The sequence below is a fragment of the Drosophila sulfurigaster genome, chromosome 2L, assembly GCF_023558435.1.
Source record: "Drosophila sulfurigaster albostrigata strain 15112-1811.04 chromosome 2L, ASM2355843v2, whole genome shotgun sequence".
NCBI classification, from domain to species: domain Eukaryota; kingdom Metazoa; phylum Arthropoda; class Insecta; order Diptera; family Drosophilidae; genus Drosophila; species Drosophila sulfurigaster.
Window position 1 is genome coordinate 17,896,205 of NC_084881.1, and position 26,725 is coordinate 17,922,929.

The window sequence follows — 26,725 nt, forward strand, 5'->3', positions numbered from 1 at the left end:
GGGTGAATCTACTTGACAGGCCAAAATCCTCGACAACTACCCAGACCTCGAATGAACTTTGCCGACTCAACGCTCATTAAGATGCATTGCACAGCAGATAGGCTGACGATGGAGTAGGGTTCCATATAGTCTATATATACATATATATATATATATATATTCGAGGTGATGAAGAGGTAAAGATGCCTTGCCTGTATGCATTATGTGTTCTTGGCTGCGCGACTGATAATAACGCAAAGTTTTTCCACGGCTTGAGTTGATTATTATGCGACTGGCAAACTTGGAATTGTTAGTGCGTGTTAAGGATTTTGCATTAATTATCTGGCTGCACGGCAAAAGAAGTAGAAGCAGCAGCAGCAGCAGCAATGGAAGCAGTAGCAAAAAGTTTAATTAAGTCATTATGCAATTGCATACGATGCACTACAAACTAATTAAAAATGCAATTAGATGTGCATCCCATTCCATGGCGCACAAATCAATAAACTAGCAAAAAAGAAAAACTTCTTGTTTATGTGGCAAAACAAGCGCAATCGAATAACGATAAATGTGCGTGTGCCCAGAAACTTTTTCCTATGCCATAAATGCTAAACTACATGTGCCAAAAGTTTTTGGTTTTGTTTTGGTTTTTCATTCAGCAGCATTTTATGACTACGAACCCCACGAGCCTCTTCAACTTTAGTCATTCGTCAGACGAATAGTTTTTATTACAAATGTTATTCGAGTTGAGTTTTTATTGACATTTTCGGGCAAGAGGTGCAAACACAACTTATCGATCAAGCTGACGTCAGTTTCTTATCAATTTTGCGGACTTTAGCGAAGGAGACTTTAAATCATAAAGTTTCCCTTAAACTGTTGTTCCATTGTGGCAAACGAGAATTTCTATACTTCTCCTTCTCTTCTCTCGACTCACTCTCTGCTATTCGTAATTCGCATTGTCAACGCGTGCACAATTGAGCTCAAGTGCCAGAGTCCTTGGCTGCTTCCCCGACTCAATACCCGACTCAAAGTTGAGCTCATAACAAGTTTAAATGTCTTGGAAGGGCGGTCGGTCAGTCAGTTGCTGTTATTGTGAAAAATTCGGAGGGAATGAATGAAAGCTAGAGATAGAGATGGCAATGAAGAGTGTGAGTTTGCGCGAGTTGGGCATAATAAAATTAAAAAAAAAAAAACAAAGTTTGCTCATGCAGCGCGGTGTTTCTTTGTGGTTTTGCGAAATGAAATATTACAAGCACCCCAATATAGCTCATACGCACTGTGGACAGGCCTTAGTTAAGCTAGTAAAAGGTCTATTTACATTTCGAAAACAACAATAGATTCTATTTTTAGAAAAAGTTAATTCATAATTATAAAAATTATACTTAAAATTTAGTTCTATTTTTAAAAATTCTTAAATTTTGAAATATTTGTAATTTTATTGAATTTTTAAGCAATTTTTGGTTATTATTTTTCTACTGTATCTAATAATATATCTAATCCTAGATTATAATTTTTTATGTATGTCCACAATACGAGTTTACAAACATTGCGCATACGCACTGTGAACATCATATTTTTAGTACTTAACTTATTTTAAGTTATTTAAATAACACAACGAAACTATGTTAACATCAATTTGAGAGCTTCTTTCTGCCCAACGCAGTCGCTCTTTAATGTCTTTAAGTTTGCCGATAAAGCTGAAATTGCGCTGAGCATTTTCTTCATTCACTATTATTATTATACTTATTATTATGATGGGAGCCAACAGCGCGTATTGTGCTTGCCCCGTCAGCAGCTAGACAATGCCAAGAGCCAAGAGTGCAATTGTGTCACACAACTCCCCAACTAGCAACTGCCTCATCCTCCTCCTCCACCTCCGCCTCCTTCGCCATCTCGCCAGCTCGTTGCCATTATTTGATCAGACTTCCACTTGACTCCAGTTTAGCTTTTGCTTGCCGACTCTTCGTCTTCTGTTTCAGCAGACATACTAGAGCTTTTTAGTGGTCATAATTCGCAAAAAAAAAAAACAAGTAAAATAAATAGAGAGAGATGATTATGAGGAAGGCAAAGTATAAAGGCAAGTTAACAGCTAATTTAATTTCCAACTGAAATGAAGCTGATGGGAATTGGAGCATGCTTGAAACTAAATGAAACTAAACTAAACATTGCCTTCAAATTAACAAAAGGTCTAGAGAGAATTGTGTAACTACGAGTACGAATAGTTAGATAGTTGTTGTATACGTAGTTTGTATATATTTTATTGAATCCGTTTGGTTTCTTTTCCTTTTCGAGCCTTAATTTTGTAGGTGCACACTGATTGCAAATGGCAAAATAGATGAGTGAAAAGAGGGGGACAATAATAGCTGAAATGAGGTCAGGCCTTAGACAACAAGCTTGGGCAAATAGAATCACAGTTTTACTCCGAGTTCGAGTCAGCAAAAAGCAGGGAGAAAAAAAAAAACTAAAGATAGAGAGAGGAAGAAAGGAAAATATGACAGCAGCCTTGAGGCTGAGCTCTGCCAGCTTTTAGCAATTGAATGAAATAAGCCAGAAAACAAGCACTAACAATGGGCAGCATCTCAACAAAAAAAACAAATGAACTAAGCACTGAACATTGAACACGTAAGGTAAACAGAATACTGCTAACAGGCACTGTGCACTGTGCTCTGCAATTGAAACTGCTTCTCTTTGGTTGGTCAGCTAAAACATTTAACAGCTTAACTTTTGTGGGCAGCCAACTGCAATTAATCAGTGGCACGTGCCACGCCCCAAATGCCTCGTATCGTTCACACGCGCACAAATTATGGGCAGCAGTGAAAGCAACAGCAGCAACATGGCCAACGATAGCAACAAAGACAAGCAACAGCAACAATATAGCAACAAATGGTGGCGATAAAAATACGAGTTGCCACTTGCAACGTGTTGCCAGATTGTTGACGTGACTTTTTTTCCGTTTGGTTGTGCAAAGTTTTGCTCTTGTTCTTGTTTTTTATTATTGTTGTTGCTCGTTGTGACTGCAACAATGCGGCAACTATTTTGATATTTTCTGTTAAATGGGCTTTGAGCACTTCTGTTTTTTGTTTTTTTTTTCACGCTCTCTGCAAATTACTCGAACAAACTGACGTTGACGATGACAATACTGACGAACATGATGATGTCGATGTTGTTGTCTCTGAACTTTTGTGTTGTCGGTGTCGTATTTTTGTGTGTTTTTTTTTCTCTGCTTTTTTGTTTTCGAGCTTGTCAGAAGTGGCCACTGGTTTAAATCGCAGGAAATTGCGTGCAACACTTGTGACATTTTTCAAAAGTAATTAAGAGCTGGACCAAAAGAGTGTCATAAGTGAGAGTGAAAAAATTTGATTTCATTTTGATTATAATTGCTCTCAATGTCAATGCTTAAACAGAAATGCTTTATGACCCTAGAAAATACAACTAAAGAGTGAAAGAGATGTTTGCAAATAGAGAGTGAAATAAGAGTACAGAAATCGAATAAACAGAAGAGACTGAACTATTTGCCCTTTATTGCTAAACTTACTTTAACTATGTTGCCTCCAATTTAATCGATAGCACTTAAATTGTAACACAACTAGAGGCGTTACAAGTGAAACTTCTTCTTCCTTCACCCCACTCTCTCTCTTCCCTCTCTCTGTGGCGTAAAACAGGGCATTTAACGCATCAACAAAATTCGCACATGTCACACGCATTTCTTGTTATTTGGCACTTTGTCTTTGTCTTTATCAAATTTCGTTTAGTTGTTTTGCAGCACTTGTCTTGCGGCTGTTTATTTTAACTACACGCAACACACTCCTTCGTCTTCTTCTTATTATTCTATTCGCCACAAACCGCAGTGCCACGCCCACTAATACGAGTGTCAATTAGTAATGTATTTTCTTAATTAAAATCCGAACAGCAGTCGCCGAATTTTGGGTGTTAAAATGCTGATGCCTTCGAGCAATTGTCAGCGACAAGAACTTCAATAATAGCTGATTGCTATAACACTTTGTGTGTGTAGATTGCAAATTAAATTCACAGCTGTCGAGCATAATTGATGTACTATATTATATATATATGTAGTACAACACTCATCTCTTGTCAACACTCAATTGAATCATCTTTTGAAATAACATCCAAAGCAGCTGCAAAGCCGTTTAATTTAATTTTACATTCTGTTGATTACATTTCTGCTGCTTTCTTGTGTAGTTAACAATTGTTGTTAATATAATTGTGTTTTTATTGTGGCAACTTCTGCGCTTGACAAACGCACAATATGCTGTAATTATGTGCCAAATACCCTGTAAATTTAAGCAGCAGGTTTTCCATATTAACTTTAATCTGTATTAAGTTTAGCAGCAGCTTCAGCTTTAATTTCTTAATTTAGTTCAACATGAAATTCAACTTTTACTTTTAATTATATTCTCATTTAATGTTTTTATTGTTGTTTTAATTTATATTCTCAAATTTTCAGTTTTACTCCAACTTTAAAATAGTTTCATCAAATCTTGAATATTTTCATCAAATTTCACTTAATTTTGACCACTTCCAAGGCATCTCTTAGTCGATCAAACTCATTTCGTTATTATCGCCCATTGTAGATGCATTTTAATTTCAAGAAAACACCTCTGACCAAAATAAGAATGTTGCGTCCAGCAATTTGTATTTAATTAAAAAAGAATAAACGCACGTTCTTCTGAATTCCATTTCATTTTTTTGTTGTTTGCTTGAAATGTTAACAAAGCAGCGAAATTTACTCACTCTTTATGTAAGCTGATGATGTGGGTAGGGGTCGAGAACACAAATCACAACAAAGGTGCCAAAGATGACAATGGCGGGGAAAATAAATGTGGATGAGAAGGGAAGGAGGGTGGGGAAGGGTGTGGTGTGGTGTGGCTAACAAAATGTTTTGTAATCAGCTTAACTTTGAATGATTTTTGGGTTTTTTGGTTTGGTTGTTAGTTGTTCGTTCGTAACCTGACTTGTTATATATTATATATATATAGCATACTTTTCAGAGGGTTGCTTTACCCTTGTGTCTGCTGTATTTTGGGGTTACGTGTTGAGCAATCTGTGGCGCTTATATAAACACTTTGCTGTTTGCCGTAAAAACGACGACACGTGTGACCATTTTTCCAAATTAAGTCATTTGTCAGACGCAGTTTACAGCGCGACTTTTGTCAGGTGCGGCCAAAGCAGCTGTGGCTGTTGATGTTGCTGTTGCTGTTGCTGTTGCTTTTGGGGTATTGTTTGCTTACATCAGTGAGGAGGAAGTGAAACATCCTCGCATCGCATACTTCGTAATCAGCATTAGATACGAGTAATTTCACGCCTGGGCAATTGTCGAGTTCCGACTCTCGACTCTCGAGTGTCAACTGTCGACTGTCGAGTGTTGAGTGCTGATGTCTAATGTCTCAAATGCATTTAATTAACTTTAATTTGTTTTAATTAAAACTTGAAAATGGCGTTGCGATGCCGCCGCCGCCTCATTAACTGACTTGCCCAAAATGGCAAAGTTAACGAGAGCGAGATAAACACAAATAGAGTAAGAGAGAGCGAAACAAAAAGAGTGAGAGAGAGAGAGAGAGAGCGAAACACATGCAACTGTTTTGCCATGTGCTAAGTCTGCATAATCCTAAGCAACAACAGTTGCAACATCCAAGCGCGCAAAAAGAGAAATACTCGTAACATAAAATATTGTAAAATGGCGCCCGGTTGCATTTTAATTACATTTGCATAAGACGCAGCTTATCTGAGCAGCGACAGCGACTGTGACGCGGGGCAAATGGGCAAAGGGCAACAGCAACATGCTACAGTGGCATTTACAGCTTTCAATATATTTTGCATATTTAAACAATGTTTGCTGCTAAGCGCAATAAGTCAAGCGCATGCCATGTAAACTTTGGCACAAACATTCAAAGAGAGCGAGGATGAGCGAAAACGAATTTTAAAACAGACTTGATAAAGCGATCTATGAATAAGCATGGGAAATAAAAAATGTGAGATTACAGGCAGAAAATATTGAATCAAATTTCATTCGTAACGAAGGGTAATATGAAGAATAGTAATACTTAAATAGAAATGTTAAAAAATTTTCATCGAGAATAAGAGACAACCAAGAATATATTGTATATTGTCTTATATCAAATAAAATGCTTCTAAATATTCTGCACATATACTTATAAAAATTGTAGGGCTTCCAAATAAACATACATAAATGGAAGAACTATGGTTATTTTAGTATATATAACATATATCTTACTTATTATTTATAAAACATTTAATAATAATAACAGAAATATATTCACGCATAGTTACAATATAAGCTCTATTCCACAATATTTACTATTTAAGTTATATTCAAATAAATATATAAATTTTCATTTATTATAGTTATAAATTCAAGTTGAAATTCTTGACTAACTTTTGTTCTTAAATTTCCACATTTCTTTGCAGGTGAGTTAATAAACAAGGCACAACAAATAGCAAACAAACAGACTGCATCGTTGGACCTTAGTTGGTCCCTAGTCAAATCGGTTTGGTACTCTTTGAATGTCCTGCTCCTGCCTGTGTCCGAGTCGAGGAGGTAAAACTTTAATTACTTTGGCGCTAAAGTTCAGCGCACTTAACTTTGTGCAATCCACAGAAACTTTAAGCCGCTTACCAAATACGATTAGCAAAGGCGCAAAGCGAAACCTGAGCAAATTGAAGCCAAAACTTTGCCATCTTTTTTTCTCCTTCTTTTTGTTTTTTTTCGCTCTACTTGGGTCAATAAAACAAAATGGAAACTGCAAACTGGCAGATAGGCAAATACTAGCAAGGGACAACAAAAGACCAAAAAAAAAAAAATAGAGTAGAGACTAACTGAATTCGTTAAAAAGGAAAACAGAGTGGCAAAAAAAAAGTAAACCAAAAAAATGCATGCTCAAAATTCATATGCCATACACACATACACAAAAGATAGCGAGAAGATTTGTAGAGTGGCCACAAAAGGCAAACCAACTAACAAAAAAATAGAAAGAAGAGAAGAGTAAGCTCATCGAAAAAGCAACAAATCAAACATCAAATGCGTAACACAACAACACAAAGTGGAACATGATGTTAACACAAGTCGAAACAAAGCAAAAAAAAAAAAAAAAGTTGAGAAAGGCAACAATTTAATTCGCCCCTGCGAGAAATATAGTTTGGTAGTTATGCACGAAATGTTCTCAAATGGCATTGTGGATATTGAATATGCATTCACCTTGTTTTCACGCTTTTCCGCCAAACGTGTCGGAAAAACTGTCAGCATAGACTAGTGCATGGTGCATAGAAAATTCCAGGCACAATACGAGTATCTCTGGATTTTCCATTTCCGACTCGTAAAAATCTCTCTTCGAATAGTTTTTGACAACAACATACACAGTTTTGTGTATGTGTGTGTGTGTATTTGATACACAAAATAATTTTTGCAATGAATTGAAATTTTTGGTAGGAAAAGCCAATGGAAAATGCATTGCAATATCACATCCTATGCAAATCCATGTCCAGATAAGCTGCGATTCCGTTTTAGCATTTGTGAACTCAACTCAAAAGGATAACACTCAGTTCCTCTCAGTCTCTCTTTGTGTGCTTCTGTCATAGTTTCATAGTTTTCCAATGCATTAACTATTTACAGCTGTTTTCCGAATTCCATTCGACGACTAATACAACATAAATATGCAAAGCTTGCTTTAGGGACTGAACGAACTTTGGCTCAATATGTTGCAGCAGTTGCGAAACTTTGGCAGTATTCAAAGAAAATCCATTAATTATTACAAGTTTGGTATTAGGAGCTCAGCAAATATTGCCAGGTAACAAGTACGAAGCCATTGTCGTAATAATTAGTGTTGAATATGAAATTGAACTCTAATTAATATCGAGAAATCAATTATTTATTTGCAATTAACTGCAGTAATAACTGCAATTTTGGCAGTCAAGAGAAATGTTTTAAAATACACACATAAATACGCAATTATATCTATGCATACCAAATGTGTTTGAACGCTAGATGGCGCCAGCAAGATTCTCTTCGCATTCCTCACAAATAAACATAGCATACTTATGAGTGCATTCCAGAATGAAATGAATTTCATTTAATTTTCAAACAGATTTGAATTGAAATAAATGTGTTATTTTTATTTTCAAGCAAGTTTATACATAACTCATTTTACACGTTCATATTTCCGCAATTCTCACTCACTCACTTGAATGTCAGAGACATAAGTTAAGCTTATTTACAGCTGCCATATGAATCGAATCACTATTCATTAAATCAATAGAAGTGTGGGCAAAAATAAAAGCTGCACATAAAATGCAATTTAATGCCTTGCCTTGGCTGGTGACAACAACATGGTCATATCTTCTGTCTATGCTTGTGTGTTTGTGTATTGTAAAATAGTAGTAGAAATAGGAGCATAAACAATATTTATAGTTACAACAACTACACGCCGTACGTCTGCTCAGCAAACAGGCTAACGACTATGAATTTTGCGGTCATAAAAGGCAAACATTGTGGCCGCAGCTGGTCGCGTTACACACGAAAGTGACATACAGTATATTCAGCCAGACGACGGTGGCACTTTTATGTACATTGGCAACTTCATTTGGCCCCCATTCGATCAGCATTTGAAGCACATTTCAATGGTTTTTATGGCCCTCGGGCTAAGCACATCAATCAAATGGCCAAATATTATTGACAAAACATGCGCCATTGCTGATTTGATTTCGTCGACTACTCGTTGTTTCTTTTTTGTCGCACTCGTAGTGTCCATGAAATTGTGCTGTGACAAAGCATAACAAAAAAAAAGAAAACTTGCAATAAATATAGCCTCACTTATGTGCAGAGACAGGGGCGTGCCGCCGCAAACTAGGCTGCAATTTTAATGCCAACTTAACAAAAACGAAGCGAACGAAGTGGCAAAGAGTGGAGAGCAGAGAGCAGTGAATAGAGAGTAGAGAGTAGAGAGCGTCGGTCACTGCGTAATAGTTTGATAAATTGCGCTAAAAAATTGATTGATGCTTCGAGTAGGAGTTCTTGCCACACCATCAGCAACAGCTACAACAGAAGCGGCAGTGGCAGCGGCATTCGTGCGGCACTGTTGCAAATTGTGCTGGCTCCAAAAGCTGCGCTGTCAGAGCAGCCAAGCAGCCAGACGTCGTGTCTGTTTTCAATATAAATAAGCGCAAATTGCGTCTGTGTCACTGCCGGTCATCATGTCTATAAGTCAAGTTGGTCTCGTCTACGCGCCAGAGCATAAATCAATGTAATTAATGCGAATTTAGCAAATGTTTTAGCTGTGAGAGGATCCCCACACACCAAAAACGCTCCCTAATGGCGTTTCGAGTACAACAATTATTCACATTTGTTTCTCTCATTCGCATGTAAGCTATCTCTCTCTCATTCTCTCTCTCTCTCTCTCTCTCTATTTCTCGGTGTCTCTCTCTTAATTTTGTTGTTCTTTTTACGCTTGTCTATCATTATTTACACACACTGTAGGCCGTCAAGGACGTGCAGCAACATTCACGTTCAGCCAGACAAAACAGCAGAAGAAAGCTGGAGAATTGTTGTAATTTATATAAATAGCATTCTAATTTGTTGGCACTAATTCAGCTCGCTTGGCATGTGAGGCTGATACTCCCATGTAGTAAAGCATGTTATTCTGAGTTTATTATGCTGACAATTGCCAATGAACTATGAACAGAGATGTATAGAAAAGTCTGCTTAAATAGTATTTGAATTTTACAAGTGGAATATAAAAAAGAAAACAGAGTACAGATTATCTTGGCTACTTCTACTTAAGCAGTTTAATCAAATTAAAGAAAAACTTTGTACAGAAATATATGAAATTTGTAGGGTTTAAGGGTATTTAAAAACTTGTAAGAAGGCAACAGTTGAGTGTGCTTGACTATGACATAGCCGCTCCCAATTTTGATTAAAAGCAAAAGAGCGCGGAATTACTATTAAAATATACCATATAATATGCCGCCAAAATACTAAAATATACCGAAAGCTATAATTGGTGTATAGGCGAAGTTCTGCATTCGAAATATACTATGCAGATCAAAAAATAATAAAAATACTAAAGTATGCGGAAGGCCATAATGATATATCGATGAAGTAAAAATATACCAAGGATGTAAAAATATACCAGACTGCCAGCCAGCACAGCTAAGGCCCGATTACTGTAGGCGTAATATGTCATTCAGAAGTATTTCAGTATTTTCATTTTTTGTAAAGCTTCGAATTATTTCTCATGTTCTTTAACTAAAACAAGAGAGACTAGAATTCAAATTGTCTTGTGGAATATAACCTAATCTGAATCCTAAGCACTTTTTGACTCACCTTCTCAACTAATTTTATATTAAGTTCCTTCTCTTTTTCTCTCCTATTTTCTCTCACTTATTCTAAGCATACACTTTGAAACTGAGCTCTTTTGCCTCTTAGTAATTGAAGCCTAACCAATATTGACATTCCCTTCAAGTTTCTTCACTCTTTCTCTTTCCTCTCCTCTATTTGCACTATTCAAGCTCTCACTCTCTCGCTGACAGCTGTCCGCTTGAGTCAGCCACCATGAATAGTTTAGTTGCTGGCAAATAAATATGCCTGAGAGTGTGGAAGAAGAGTTCAGCTCCCCTTTTTGGTTAGGTCAGTTCATTTAGCCGGCTGTCAATGCAAACGCCGAAGCTTTTCTGCGCTGAAAGATACAATTTAATGCTTGACTGCTGCGCTGCGGCATAAAACTCATTTGAGGTACAAAAGGGGGGCGAAAGGCTGAATGAAGCAGGACTGACTCTCAGGAGTAAATCTGCCATGCCAGGCACGCGTAACGTTAGTTGCGACCGGCAAGTTCTATCAAGTTTGGGGCAGGTTCAAGCTGCTACCTGCTGCTGTCGCTGCTGTTGCCACTGTTTCTAATGGATAGTGCAACCAATCAATGCGTAAGCGTTCAACATATGCCAACTCTCTCTCTGGCTCAAACATATTTACAACGCAACGCGGGCAGGAACCGAACAGAAAGAGGATGCTATTAAAACTTTTCCTGAAAGTTTCGCACATAATTTAAACTATGACATAGAGGCCGCAACTAACTTCCCTACACCCAGCCATCTACACCCGTTAACATGATTAGTCAGCAGCTGTAACAGCTTTTTTGTCCTCCTACACAACTGCTCCCTCTCTCTCTCTCTCTCTCTCTCTCTGTTTGGGCATGATATAGCACTTTAGTGAACCGGACTTCAGTGACAAGCGAGAAGCCCAGCCAAGCTGAAGGTGTCAACTGATTTCAAAAGTTTTGCCAGTCAATTTACTTCAATTTATTTCCATTGCCAATCCCAAGCACCAAAACTGACCGAATGCTGTTTAAGCAACCAACTGCTCGTCCATTTATTATGTTTGACTAGCTGTTGCTGCAACTGTTGCAAGTTGTTTTCATCGCAGTCGTAGTCGTAGTCTTTGCCCCATAAACAAGTCAAGTGCAAGCGTTGTCTTGGCAACAAGCAAGCGAACCACAGTTCGAAGTGTTCGCTTCTGCTTCTGTAGGCCACAAAATTATGAGCGTTTGCTAATTGTGCAAAGACAGCAGCCAACAACGAGCAGCATTATTAAGAGAAGTTCTTAAGCTACTTGACAGTAAGATACCCTAGATTTCTGCTTCTTTTGAACCACAGGCAATGAAAATAACTGCTGCTTGATAGCTGCATTTCAATTGAATTACAATAAATTCAATATAAAATGAGTAGATTGCATTTTAATGAAGTTCGAGTTTATTATATTCTAAAATTATTTATTCCTTTGAATTAGTAACATAAAATTTTAAAAACTAATTCTTCAAAGCCAATTGAATTAAAAATTAGAAGTTAGTAATCGGTTTATTTTGTGGAAAATACAATTTCATCGAATGAATATGAATGGAACTTAGGATGACAAACATTAAATAGCAACAATTCCAAAAATATGTGAAGTAAATTATTAAGGAATATTTTGCCCAGAGTTTATTAACCTTAATTTGGTTTAATCTGAAATTTACAATATTTAAACAAAATAAAGTTCATCTTCAACTCATTCATATCTTATTTAAGTCATTTGTAGTCTCTCATCTTGCCTTGCATATACGTGGTATAACTTTGGCTGCACTTCTAGCCGCAGTATGCAAATTTCAACATGTTGCCCAGATGGCAAAATTGTGTCCCTTTGTTTGTGGCATCTATACAGAACACGAGAAATTGCAAGCGTAAATAACTTGGCAATTGAAGATTAGATCTGTAATTTATTCTTTAAACTGTCACCAAGTAATTTTCACTTTAAAATTTTGGAAAAGTTTGCTCAACTCACGTTCGCTGTCATAAATCTTATGGACTCGCTGGCGAATCAATTTATCATGCACCTGAGTTGATTCGTGCTTTATTTTTCGGGCCATTTGCAATTAATTTGTTGTTGATATGCCGAAAATTCCTGGCTTCATAAATTATCCACTGTTGCGTACGTGACAAAAATTTTTGTGGTTGACTTTCTTTCCATTAGTAGCTCAGCTGGCGTATCCTTGTCGTCCTGTCAATTGATTTAAATGGCTTTGAAGCTGTCGCTGGCACATAAACTAATTAAAACTGTACGTTGACTTTCCACTCGCATGCGAGACGGCAATTTACAATTTGTCTTGAAATAGAGAGAGAGAGAAACCTTGAAAGAGAGAGAGAGAGAGAAGTCTTCATTAAAAAGTTAAATTCAACAGCATAAAGAAAAGGAAAACAAAACTGAAGAATTGAAAATGAAAATGAAATTCGACAAAAAAATAAAAAACGCTTGACTTTGCACTTTGATAGTTTTTCACTAATTGCCAACCGCAGAAATGCGACGAACGCAACTGACAAACCGACAAAACTGAAAACTGAAAACGGAGATATAGAGAATAAGAAATTGAGAGAATAAGGATAGAGATGCACTGAGACAATGGGCAATGTTTGCATTGTGACGTCATTTGGTTTAAATGGGAGAAGCCACACAAACCGCAAACATGACAATCATATACAAAAATCAAACGATATAGAAAGAGAGGAAAAGGAATAGTAAGATATGCGAGAAACCGCAACAACATTGTTGCACCTCGCATGTGGCATCAACAGCTGTTGGACAGAGGCAGAGCAGAGTCTTTTGCTTGCTTTTGCTCTGGCCACAATCATAAAAAAATCAACGAAGCAGCCAAGCGACAAATGCATTTCAACAATTTTTACGACCATTCAACGTGCACAACAACAGAGTGAGAGAGACAGAGAGAGTGAGGGAGAGGGTGAGACAGGAAAGAAGCAACCACAAAACAGCAGAGCACAGCAAAGGACAGTTTTAAGAATTGCAATAAAACATTTGCAACAATTTAGATGCCGTTACAGTTGCCCTTCTTGTTGCTGCAGTTGCAATTCTCCTTGTTCCTCTTGTTATTCCTTCTGTTGTTGTTGATGCAGCTGCAACTGCAACTAGCCAGCTCTATACACATACACATTTTTGATATCTACTTGGACATGCAGTTAGCTGACTTTATGACCAGGCCACATTAAGCGCCATTAATGGCCAGCACATTTCCGTTTCCGAGCCAAGCGATTCGTGTTCTGATTTCCGTTTCACTTCCCTCTTCGTCTGGCACAGGTTTCACATCATCCCATAAAATAGCTAGCGATCTTCTTCATTCTCTATTATAGTATGTTATATCGAGGACAAGTCACCAATTAGTTCTTAAAGATAAACCCAATACCGATTGCACAAACAAAGTAGGCGAATTCTCTTAAATTTCATGCAAGAAAATATTTTGTTGCTTGTTGCTGTTCTGCTCTGCTCTGCGACTATTGAATATAATTTCAAAGCCATTCAAGTGCGAAACTTGACGATAAACTTGGCTGAACGCTAAGAGAAATTTTACAGAATAAATTGTAAACAATCCGATATTCAAATACTCTAAATGCAGCTGCCGATACAAGAGGAATTCAAGATGGAACATTTATTGATTTGATTATTTAATAATAGTTCAAAATATATATTCGCATTTTTACAGTATAAAAATGAAGTTTTTAAATGGAAAATTCATGTTTAATACGAATATTATCTAAAAGAATTTGTTGAGTGTGACACTACTCGTGTTAACAGTGGGAAAAAATAAGCTGAAACATTTTTAAAAATAAGTTAAGGTTATTCCTATAGCTCTGGGCTACCAGAATATTTTAAAGTTAAGTTTGATTTTAGGAACTTTTTCTGTTATACGATAAAATATACAATTTGTTAATTTTTTGATTTGCTTGCCAAGTTGTAAATTTATGTAAATATGTTTAAACAGAAAAATAGTCCTAATATCATTCGCAGCTTTAATTATCATAAAGTGCTAATCAAGAACTATAAGATTGATTATTATTCTAAGTAAAAAAATGGTTTGGTATATGTATGTTTTTTTTTGCACTTTAAATAGTGTCACACGAGACACTTTCGACATTTATTTTCATTAAAAGATTTTCATCTTTTATGAACTCTTTAATATGAATAAAATATAGAGATAAGCTGTAATTATATAGATAAATTGTCACTTAACTTAACAGCTTAAACTTGAGCAAGTGTAATCCAAAGCTCGCATTTTTTTTTCGTCAAATACTTAGAAAGCGTAGAACACGTGTCACCCAAACACATTTTTTTTGAGAGAAATTGTTAAGGAAAGCGTGCAAGAAATATGGCATCTGCGATTCCGATGCTAGTATGTCTATATACCATGTGTAAGTATATATGTATGTATTGACACGTTTAGAAGATACGCATTGGTATGCGTAGAAGCAGCGCATAAATTTCCTGACTGTTGAAAGGAGTAAAAGCGGCAAGTTTTGACTGTGTGGCATGTGCAGCAAAGCGTGGCCTGGCAACTGTGAAAATCGAGCACTATTTATTTGGGCATCCATACATACACACACATACATATATATTCACTAACACACACACAGCTCAACGCTTGCACTTACAAATGTGATACATTTTTATGTGAGCTAAGTAAGTGATAAAGTTGACTTTGATTTTGCCACTCGCTCAAGCTTGACTCGCATTTAGCCACGCCCAACACTTACAACGCCTTCCACACACACACACACTCATGCACACACGCACAGTCAAGTGCAGCAAAGCCAAATTGCTTCAATGTCAATTTTTATGGCTGACACAAAAGACTTTGTGTGTGCCTGATATATCGAAGAGTCTTCGATTTGTTGCCCAAGCTTTGGCCAAACATTGCACACAACTTGCCAACTCGATACACGATGGCTCCCAGATACAAATATAAGTATCTGACGAGTGCTTCCACGGTTTGCAATTCCAGTTATTTGCTCAGATCAAACAAGGCAGCAGCTAGTTTATTTTTAAACACGATGCTCAAGACATTTTCCTGCAATTTCTTGCAATGCACAAACTAATCATAAAGGCCGTTACCTTGACGGTTTAAAATTGATCAATTTATTGATTGTTAATTAAGTGCAGCAAAAGAAAAGACTTAATAAAAGCAATAAGATTGAAGACATAATAGGTTCTGGAATTTTCTCTTGTTTCTTGAGCAAAAATAATATCGATAATTTTACATCCAAGATAAATTCATTACATTTAAATTTAAACAAATTGCATATAACGACACTGTCAAAAAAGAAAAGCGAAATAACTCATTTATCTGCGCTTTTATCTTTCGCTTGCGTTTCTTTAGCTTGCTCATTTATTTGGTCTTTCTTTTCTTCTTTTCGAAATTATTTCTTCATAAAAAACGATAAAATGTCGCGTGTTGCTTTCATGTGAGGATTTCGCGGCATGCGGCATGCCGCATGTGGCATGCGGAAAGAATCCGTTGCAAATAACATGCAACATGAAAATTTCATAGCTTAAACGTCAACTTTCAATAAATATGACAGTCTTACCTACCGCACAAACAAAAAAAAAAAACTGAAATAATAACACAAATACTTGCACATAAATACAATCTGTTATGTTTGAGTGTGTGCGTGTGTGTGTGTGTGTGTGTGTGTGCCAATATGCTGCATATGAATGTATGTGTGTATATAAATAAATTGAATTTTGATGTAATAAAGTCAAGGGAAAAATGTTGTGAGGATTTAATGAAAAATATGCATGAGAAGCGGCGAGCGCAATCAAAAGTGAAGGAAAAAACATGCAAAAATAATAAGTATGAGCGTTTCAGTAAATTTAGAGTATGATGCATATCGAGATACCCTGTAAAAAGAGAAATATAAAAATGTGTATTCAAATACTTCTTTCCATATTGAACTGCCCATGTTTACACCCTTTTCGGGGTGAATTACTGTAGAGTATGTGAAAAAGTTAAACATGACATATTGTATAAACATAAATAAAAATTGCATAACAGTTAATGTGCATGACGTCAGAGGATGATGACGCTGACGATGACGATGACGAGGACGCGTCCTTTAATTAAAGAGCCGGGCTTAAAGTGCTGCCAATTATTGTAATCAAAATTTCTCTTTTCGCACAAATAGTTTCCTTTTGCAGCCGAGCGAAGGAAACAAAGATTAGCAGCAGCTAAACACAGTTCGAGGTTGCTCCAAGTGCACATAAGTAGGAGTATTTATTTATTTATTATCATCATCATGTGTGTGTGGGCTCTGCAAATTGCCAAGTTTTAATTAAAATGTCGTCGACAGAACTCAGTCAGGTTGGCAATTAGCAATGTCTTGCCATAAATTTCATTCACAGAATTGGCTCAAGCATTTGCCTAGCACAAACACAAATACAGAGCGAGAGAGTGAGTAAGATCATATCACACATACGCCAAGTACGCCCAGATGCAGTCAGAGAGTTGTCAACCTGCTAACTAAATGTGCATAATTTTCGCTAGATAAGATGCCAGCAAATGCAAATTATAAACCAAAATACACAAATGACACTGACAGAAATAGAAACAGAGAGTTAGCTAGAGCGAGACCGACAGAGAGACAGAGTGATAGTAAGAGACAGCAAAGTGCAAGAGGGAATTTAAGTAAATTGATAAACAGACATCTACACACACATAGTATATTTTGCAAAACGGTGTTCGAGGTGACCTATTTGGAATGGAGGCAAAGTTTTGTTGATAAACCTTGCCACATGTGCAGCAAATGTGCGAATGTGTTCTGGAGTTGCAAATCTTTTGCTTGGTCAACTTGATGTGAAATTTATTTAATTAAAGCAATCCTGTTGTGCTTGCTGTGGCTCTTGTTATTGCAACAATTATAAATGATTTATGTAATTCACTTGCAACTCGACACTGTCTCTCTGTCTCACTGATATCACAGACTTTCTCGCATTTGCATTTCCATTCACTATCTAACCCTAGAGTTTTGCCTTCTTTGCCAACCAATTGTGTCTCAGACGCAGTCACTTGTGTGACTATTTTGGCTTTCTTGGTTACTTGTTCATTGAATTATGAATGCGTCGACTAAGCGGTTGCATTTCGTATTCCAAAGCCAACGTGAGTGTTGAGCATGATACCGATTCTTGTTGTCATGGCAAGGCTGCAATTGTGACTCACTAAATGGCTACAAATATTGCATGAGTCAAGCTCTAGATATTTTATTTTTGTAATAGAGTTGTGAGGCATTAGATGCATGCTCTGTTAACAACTGTACTTGTTTTGCATTTGCAAATTCAGACCAAATATTTACACATTTTTTGTTAAATGAAATTCACAAAAACAAATAACTTATCAATTAATTGAACCAACACAACAAACATTTAGAATTCGAGCACAACATTCAATAAATTCGAAAGCTTGCCAAGTGTTATTCCCTCGTTTTCTTTTTTTTTTGTGCTTCTTTAATACAATTGAAAACGCCATCAAAATCTCATAAATTACATCATCACATTGGCGCTAGGACGCAAACAAATGAATAGAGAGAAAAACCCCAAGACAAGTTCAACTATTTAATATGCAAAACGCGTCACACACAACAACCAGAAAAGTCACCCAAAAAAAAAAGAAATGATTGTCGCCACGAATGACAGGCGTCGAATTGTTGTTGCTTTTGTGCCTGAGTCTGAGTTGGAGACGGAGACGAAGTCGAAATCGGGCAACTTTTTGCCGGAAAAATTTCATTCATTCATGTGTCTAGAGTACGTGATAATTGCAAACATTCAGAAGAAGTGCCAAACCGAAAAATGCTAGAAAATTGTTGGAACAAACGAGTCGCAAAAATAAAATGATTATTCTTATTCCTTCCTGTAAACACAGTCACAAAATTCATACGCATTGGCATCGCCGATAAGAACGATAATCCGCCCTATTTCGACAAATCGCTGTACGAGGCGGAAGTGGATGAGAACGAGGACATACAGCACACAGTGTTAACAGTGACAGCCAAGGATCACGATGAGTGTAAGTATACTTTACATATGTACCAAAGTATTTGCATGCCACACACTGCGTATGTGTGTTATTTTGAGGTCCATGTGAATAATACGAATTGCTCACAATTATTTTCCAGCCTCACGTATTCGCTATGAAATCACCAGCGGCAACATTGGCGGCGCTTTTGCGGTTAAAAATATGACGGGTGCCATTTATGTGGCCGGCGCTTTGGACTACGAGACGCGACGCAGGGTAAGTTGGGCGTGGCATTTCGCCCCCCGTCCCCATCTTCTTTTTTTCAGCTTGACAACCGATGCGATTTGCTGCTGTTGTTGTGACAGCGTCATATATTTATGATATAATCGCATTTGGCTCAGTCGACTGTGAAATTTGTTTATGTCGCATAAAACTCACTTATTTTCCGAAGAAGTGTTTTACTTCTTAAAAAGCAGACTTTGTATTTGACTTTGACTCGCAATTTGGTATATTTTGCACTCTACGGTATATTTTTATTGAATGCAGTACTTTATTAATATACCAAATATAACTTTTAGTATATTTTGAATGCAGTACTACAACAAAATACCAAATAAAGTCTTTGGTTTATTTTGAATGTAGTACTATGTTATATTAATATGTTATACCAAATATAGCCGTTGGTATATTTATTTCAATTGGTAAAAGAGATTTGTACATAACTCTACCTTTTATATTCATTTGTCAGACGCGAATTGAGTAGAAAACTTTCATTGATTAGCTTTCGATGCCGCGATGCTAGAAAATAAATGAAAACGCTTGTGCAATCAATTTAGCAATTCAATATGTAACCCGAGATCTCTTCGATAGCTATAAAATTCATTAAGAAACTGTGTGGCAAGTGCATTTCCTTCTGAATTTCATTACACTTCACAATGTACACCGAGCGTTCACCGCGAGGCTAGTTAAATATTAAACAGTTCAAACAAGTTTAGTTACACGCTGTGGTCAAAAAGTCGAATACAAAGCTGCGAACAGAGACCAGGCAAAAAAAAAGCTACGAAAGGAAGGAAAGTTGGTAGAAACATTAATTGAATTTCAATTTCGAACAATTGGTCAAAAAGCATAGTCAGTCAGTCAGTCAATTCACTTGAAGGACTTTAATTAAATTCAATTTGCAATACAATGCCCAAGCATATGCAAATATTTGACTGCGATTTTAAGGGCAAAACACACGTAGGAATGTTGGAAAGTCACAAAGTTGGCAAAATTGAAATTAATAATTGATTGCATGACATTTAATTTGTCGTTGTTCAGTATGAGCTGCGTCTGGCCGCCTCCGATAACTTGAAGGAGAACTACACAACTGTCATAATACACGTTAAGGATGTCAATGACAATCCCCCAGTGTTTGAGAGGCCCACTTATCGCACTCAAATCACCGAAGAGGACGATCGCAATTTGCCCAAACGTGTGCTCCAGGTCATTAACCAAAATCTAGTCTGCAATTAGTTGCAATCGTTTCTTTTATTTATTTTTCGTAGTGTTTATTAGTAAATCAAGCATACGATACGTTATCCCCTAGTTATTCAATTCCCTTAGTCTTAGTGTTTTTATTGCATGTCCTGAGTTTTGCTTGAGATTTGATTGCACCAACATTAGTTTCGGCCATTTGCAAAACAAGCTTGTGTTTGTTATTTCAATTCTTTTTGCAGCTTTCGTTATTGATGCATAAAATCAATAATTGCTTAAATTAATGCCATTTCAATTGAGTTGGCACTAAGTAAATATTTATTTCAATTATCTACATTATTTAAAGGCTTAAATTCTTTGCATTTTTTTTCACACTTTACACACATCTTTTTTGTTTCACACGATTCGAGCACTTTCGGTAATTACAAAAGCTTTATCAATTTTTTTTGCTCTAGTTTTAAAAGTGTTCAAATTGTTGACGTTGTTCAACACTAGTGTGAAAAAAATTGGCAGCTGCTTGTTTATATTTATGCTTTACGATGTGCAACAAAAAATTATATATTTGGCAGCTGAAGATTTAATTGAATTCATGACATGAGTTGTTGGTGTGTAAAAATAATTCTACATATTTATCAAAAGCTACAAAGAAATATTTGATCATTTTATAAAATTAAAATGCGGTTGGAAAAAGTCAGCGAGCGCATTAAAAAATTAATATATCGATTAATCATTAAGCACACACAGGCAATTAGTCAATAAAAAAAAAACATAAAAAATGATTTTCAAACATAATTATGAATTATTGAATAAGTTTATTAAACGTGACTAGCACATTATTATGCAATCTATTAGGTAAACAAAGGATGAGATAAAGGAGTAAGCACACATCGCTTATACATAAAAGAGACATAAATATGCACATTGAATTTGTGCAACATTAAATGTATTTTAATCAACATTTTTTTGTTATGTATACAATATATATTTTAAGTTGATGCATAATTTATACGTATGTTTTTTTGCGTGTATTTTAAATTTATACTTGATTGTATTTTTATTTTCTCTTTTTCTTTCTCGTTCTTGTGTTTTTTATCCTGAATTTTTTCGGTTACCCGTACTTTGTTTTATTTATGGCTTTATTTATTGTTTGCTGTCACACACACACACACGATTGCTGTTGTTATTTGTTGTGTGCGCGTGCTCTCATTCAGTATGAACTGAAATTGGTTGCCTCGGATAGTTTGAACGAGAATCAAACAACAATCGTCATAAGTGTGCGCGATGTCAACGATTTGCCGCCAGTGTTTCCCCAGACACTCTACGAACGTTCGCTCAACGAGGAAATGGCCACGCCTTTTACCATCATGCAGGTCGCTAAACCAAATAAGAAAACCAACAATCATATATGTAGTATCGTATCGTGTATATATAACAATTAATTTAACACGACAACAAACAAAATGAAAAACAAATTTGAAACCTCATCGTAAACATTACTCTCCTCTTTCGCTCTGTAAATTATATTCAAACACAACAATAACCATTATTAATGCAATCATAAATCCGTGGTATAAGGTGTACAAATTCAATTGTATTAAGCGGCGATATGTGAAAGGAAATCTCATTGTATAAAACAGTTTCCAATTTCCAATTTTAATCACTGAATTTTATTTAAAGTAAATTATTACATAGCAGCAGCATTTTGATTTCATCTTACTTTAATATCCATCAGGTTGCAACTGATGCTCTGTTTGCTTGCCCATAATTTAATTTCATTTAATTGCATGCGTAAATATTTTGTATGTACTAATTAAATTCAATGTGTTATTTAATTTTTAATGCGACACATTATTGAGCTTAAATCTTTCTCTCTCTGCAGCTTTATTTTACGAAAATATATTTGTGTGTATCGAATTTGTATTTGTGGTATTTGTGGTTAACTGCAGTTTAGTTTGCAAACTAATTAAACGTAAGCACAAGTAGCGTTAAAAACAGAATCTCAAATGCGAAACGTTTTATTTAATTATGTTTAACAATTTTATCATAAAGTTACTAATACGCAGGGTAGCCTGAGATTTGCATGCTTTTAGTTTGTAGCAAGTAATTAATTTGGTTGCATATTTAATTAATATTTCTATTGTTCTCGCACTGCACTGCAAAACAGGTTACGGCAACGGATGGCGATAAGGATCGCCCACAGAACATTGTCTATTTCCTTACCGGCCAAGGCATTGATCCAGATAATCCAGCGAACAGTAAATTCGACATAAATCGCACCACGGGCGAGATATTTGTGCTTAAGGTGAGTGACAACCGCAACAGCGAAAACATGCATCGTATATAATTCAACACGAGCAATAACAAATAAATCAACAATAAAATATAAAAGCGATAGCGCATTCTTAAAATAGCGCAACAAACTGCAATTTAAGCATTAACAAAACTGTCAGCAACCGCAACGACTGTCGCATAAAATAAATAAATAAATAAATGAAAAAAGAGAGCAGATGAATAATCTAATTGAGTAAGCAAGACTTGCATATACTACGTAACTAAAAAATAAAATATATTTTACGTATAAAATAATACAGAATATAGAAAAGATATAGTTTAAATATATTTTGAATATTTGTATCAATTAGTTCAGAATAGAAAAGAGATGAAAATATCATCTGTTTTCTATTCCCTTTTAATTAATAACTAAAAAATATTTGAATTGAATTTATAGAGATAATTTTCCGCACTGAATATTGATTCACTTCAAATATATTTTGGGTATCAATTAATACAGAATAGAAAGCAGATAAAAACATAATGTAAACAAAATTTTCACCAAGCTGAGTTTTGATTCACTTAAAATATATTTTAGAAATGAAATTATGAGACAAAAAACATTATCTTATTTCTATGCAGTCTATTCTGTGTTACAACTAAAATATATTTTCAGTGAATGAATATTAAGTGTGGAGGTAGTTTCCTTTACTTCTGGCACACCCTCTTAGAGTTTCAAAGCATCTCTAGGGTATTGCAAAGTGCTTAAAAAATGCATCTGACCATGGCCACATTGGAATACATCGCACAGCACAGATGTTGTGGCCAATGGCAACTGAAAATGATTGTGAAATATGCGCACTGATTAAGCCCCACGAATGCACACTTAAGCTGCCGTCTGCGGCCCGTTTCTGAATGCCACAATCCGATCCCCGTTCCCCTTTCTGCTCTCTCTCTCTCTCTCACTCCTTCACACGACAAGAGAAAGATTGCGAACGTGCGAAACTCATTATTTAACATTTAAGTTTGGGCTTCGCATTGTGGGCGGTTTTGTGGCAACGCCTTTGAGTCAATGCTCAATGTAAGGCTAGTATTATGCCGCTATTGATTTATGAAGGTGCTGTGATTTCGTTTTTCTGTATTTTGCACCATGTTTTTATTAATTGAAGTGCTTCAAGTGCAGCAATTATTAATGAAGACTCCACCAGTCAATTAATTGAAAAGTTATGCGTTGTACAAAATGAACTGCAAAGTGGACTTCAAAAGCGATTTAAGCAATCAATACTATATATATTTGGGTCAATATGTTTCTCAGCTTCTTATTAATGCGTTTGTTAATTAAACTGCAGTTAAAGAGTGTAAAATTCAACAGTTAACATTAATGCCCATTACATTAAAGTTAAGAGCATTAAATGAGCAGCTTAACTTAACTGCAAGAAATGCGCAATAACATTGAAGTTTTCCATGTGAAGAGGATAATATCTTTGTATACCTGTCAATATTATTGTTGAGAACTAATTTAAACTTCGTTGGCAGCATTTTAACCACTCTCTAAACCTTTGCGCTAGCAAATGAATTTTAATTGCCGCTGGCCACCGCATTGGGAAAAAACTGCGCTAGCCAAATGAATTTAAATGAAATTCCCATGTTAGGCTATAAAAAGAAAATGGGGAAAATGCCAGAAAGCCAGCAAAAGGGAAATGCTTTGAAAATATTTTTCACAATTTTTGTCCATTAAGTGAAATAATTTCGCAAACGAAATACTCAAACGAATACGGGATAAACTTTTGCGGCTAACGTAATAATGTTATGTGACTGGACAACAACTGCGACGAAAAAAGGGAGCAAAAAACCGACCAATGAGCAAAATGGGAATAGAAAAACACACACACACACAGACAGACAAGCAGATATTCCAAGATAGAGATAGAGAAACACGTAAAGCTAAACTAATCCCTTAAATTGAATATGTCATAACAATGCTGTCAAATTTGTCATGCAAATTAAAGCGATGACGACGCATGAGTTTTTTGCTCCTTCTTCTGCGTTTTTTATTCATTTTTACATATTTACTTTTTTGTGCTCGACTCGTTTACGTATTTTTATTTATATTTTTTTGCTCCTTTCATTTTTTACGACTAATCCAATGTCAGCGCTATGAAAAGCTGTTCCTGTTACTCCAGTTCAGTTGAGGTTCTTCTCTCTGCTCTTCTGTTCTGTTGTTATCATGTTATATGTGTTACGTTTGTGTGTGTGTATGTGTGTGTTTGTGTGACTGTGACTGTCATGCCAAGGGGTTGTCAATCGGATGTGGAGTTGGAGTTGGGGAATGAGAGTGGCGTAACAACGTGAGGCAAGAGATACAAAGTGCTGATTAAAATCGTTTTTTCACTGGCGCTCTTATTATTATAAAGGTAGGCTACCAGGTGGGATTGGTTAAGGTGGATTGGGTTTTGGCTTTGGCTGGGGCTTGGGCTTTGGCTTGAGCAGAGGCTTCACATCAGTCAGGCTGCTTCTGTATGCATATCAAAGTCAAAATCAGCAGCACAGACGACCCACAGGTTCAGCTCAGCTGGGTTGGGCCATTGTGAATGGGATAATTTCACAGGGGTTACACACAGGGTTTCCCTGTCCTCAGCTGGAGTAAGGCCAACAATGTTTTCACTGATGTTAATCGGTTTTGCGGTTATGACAGCTAAAATTACACAATAGCCAGCTATACACACATGCTTTACTCCTACTTTACTTATCTGCTGTTTTTCTCTTCTTCCCTCTCTGTGTCTCTCTAGCCCTTGGATCGTGATCAACCCAATGGACGGCCACAGTGGCGCTTCACAGTCTTTGCCCAGGATGAGGGCGGCGAAGGTTTGGTCGGCTATGCGGATGTCCAGGTCAATCTGAAGGACATCAACGACAATGCGCCCATTTTCCCGCAAGGCGTTTACTTTGGCAACGTCACCGAAAACGGCACCGCCGGCATGGTTGTGATGACCATGACGGCCGTCGACTACGATGATCCCAACGAGGGCTCGAATGCCCGTTTAGTCTATTCCATCGAAAAGAATGTGATTGAGGAAGAGACGGGTTCGCCCATCTTTGAAATTGAACCGGATACGGGTGTGATTAAGACCGCTGTGTGTTGTTTGGATCGCGAGCGTACGCCGGATTATTCGATACAGGTCGTTGCGATGGATGGCGGGGGGTTAAAGGGCACGGGCACGGCGTCTATACGTGTCAAGGATATTAATGACATGCCGCCGCAGTTCACCAAGGACGAATGGTTCACCGAGGTGGATGAAACCGATGGCACCGCCCTGCCCGAAATGCCCATACTCACGGTCACCGTGCACGACGAGGACGAGACGAACAAGTTCCAGTACAAGGTGATCGATAACAGCGGCTATGGCGCCGATAAATTCACCATGGTGCGCAATAATGACGGCACCGGTTCCCTCAAGATTGTCCAGCCTCTGGACTATGAGGATCAGCTGCAGAGCAATGGCTTCCGTTTCCGCATACAGGTGAATGATAAGGGCGAGGACAACGACAATGATAAGTACCATGTGGCATACTCTTGGGTTGTGGTCAAGTTGCGTGATATCAACGACAACAAGCCGCACTTTGAACGCGCCAATGTTGAGGTCTCGGTGTTTGAGGACACCAAGGTGGGCACCGAACTGGAGAAGTTCAAGGCCACCGATCCGGATCAGGGTGGCAAGAGTAAGGTCTCCTACTCTATTGATCGCTCCTCGGATCGTCAGCGTCAGTTTGCCATCAATCAGAATGGTTCTGTGACCATTCAACGTTCACTCGATCGCGAAGTTGTGCCACGTCATCAAGTCAAGATCTTGGCCATTGACGATGGCTCCCCGCCGAAAACAGCCACAGCGACGCTCACTGTAATTGTGCAGGACATCAACGATAATGCGCCCAAGTTCCTGAAGGACTACAGACCCGTGCTGCCGGAACATGTGCCACCACGCAAGGTTGTCGAGATCCTGGCCACCGATGACGACGATCGCTCCAAGAGCAATGGACCTCCATTCCAGTTCCGTCTGGATCCCAGTGCTGATGATATTATTCGTGCATCCTTCAAGGTTGAACAGGATCAAAGTGAGTACAAGATTGTTATTACTTCAGTTAGTTCTATAATTGCTTAGTAAATACGTTCATTATTATCTAATTCTAATAAGTGATTACGCAGTGAATATTAAATAGTAACATGACTATACAGAGCAGCTCTAAATTGTCTTAAAAGAAGATGAGGATAAATTCAAAGAATTTAATTTAAGAGAAAGAAGTTAATATAATTTTGATGGGTACTTTAATTTGTAATATGCAGCTCATTATAAATATTAAGTATACGTATAGAGTACATAAAATTATTGAATATGCAGCGAAGACTGAAAAAGCATTTAAGGCAAATAAACGTATACATAATATTTGCATATTATAGCTAATATTTAAAACATAAGTCATACTTTGAATAATATTTATTTAAGCTCAGGCATTTTAATTTAAAAGTTTTGTTATAATCATAATAAGAAATATTTAAAGCATATGTAATTCCCATTAGTTTCAAAGTGAAATTTATAGGCAGATAAACGTTTAGTTGTTAGTTGAAATTAGATCTTGTTTTGATATTTAATTGTAAA

The 26,725-nt window shown here is 36.8% G+C and overlaps 1 protein-coding gene across 15 annotated transcripts in view; it reads left to right on the forward strand.

Moving 5' to 3' along the window:
• Positions 1 to 26,725, forward strand: part of LOC133850473 (neural-cadherin) — a 202,105-nt gene that overhangs the window by 157,470 nt on the left and 17,910 nt on the right. For 9 of the 15 annotated variants that reach the window (XM_062286578.1, XM_062286577.1, XM_062286591.1 and 6 more), the window contains 5 exons: positions 18,234 to 18,377; positions 18,487 to 18,602; positions 19,644 to 19,808; positions 21,964 to 22,101; positions 24,860 to 26,183. In XM_062286578.1, the coding sequence (XP_062142562.1) occupies positions 18,234 to 18,377; positions 18,487 to 18,602; positions 19,644 to 19,808; positions 21,964 to 22,101; positions 24,860 to 26,183 (1,887 nt within the window). Of the gene's footprint in view, positions 1 to 18,233; positions 18,378 to 18,486; positions 18,603 to 19,643; positions 19,809 to 21,010; positions 21,170 to 21,963; positions 22,102 to 24,859; positions 26,184 to 26,725 lie in introns of all 15 variants that reach the window. The other 6 variants (XM_062286580.1, XM_062286581.1, XM_062286588.1 and 3 more) reach the window with 1 other exon arrangement.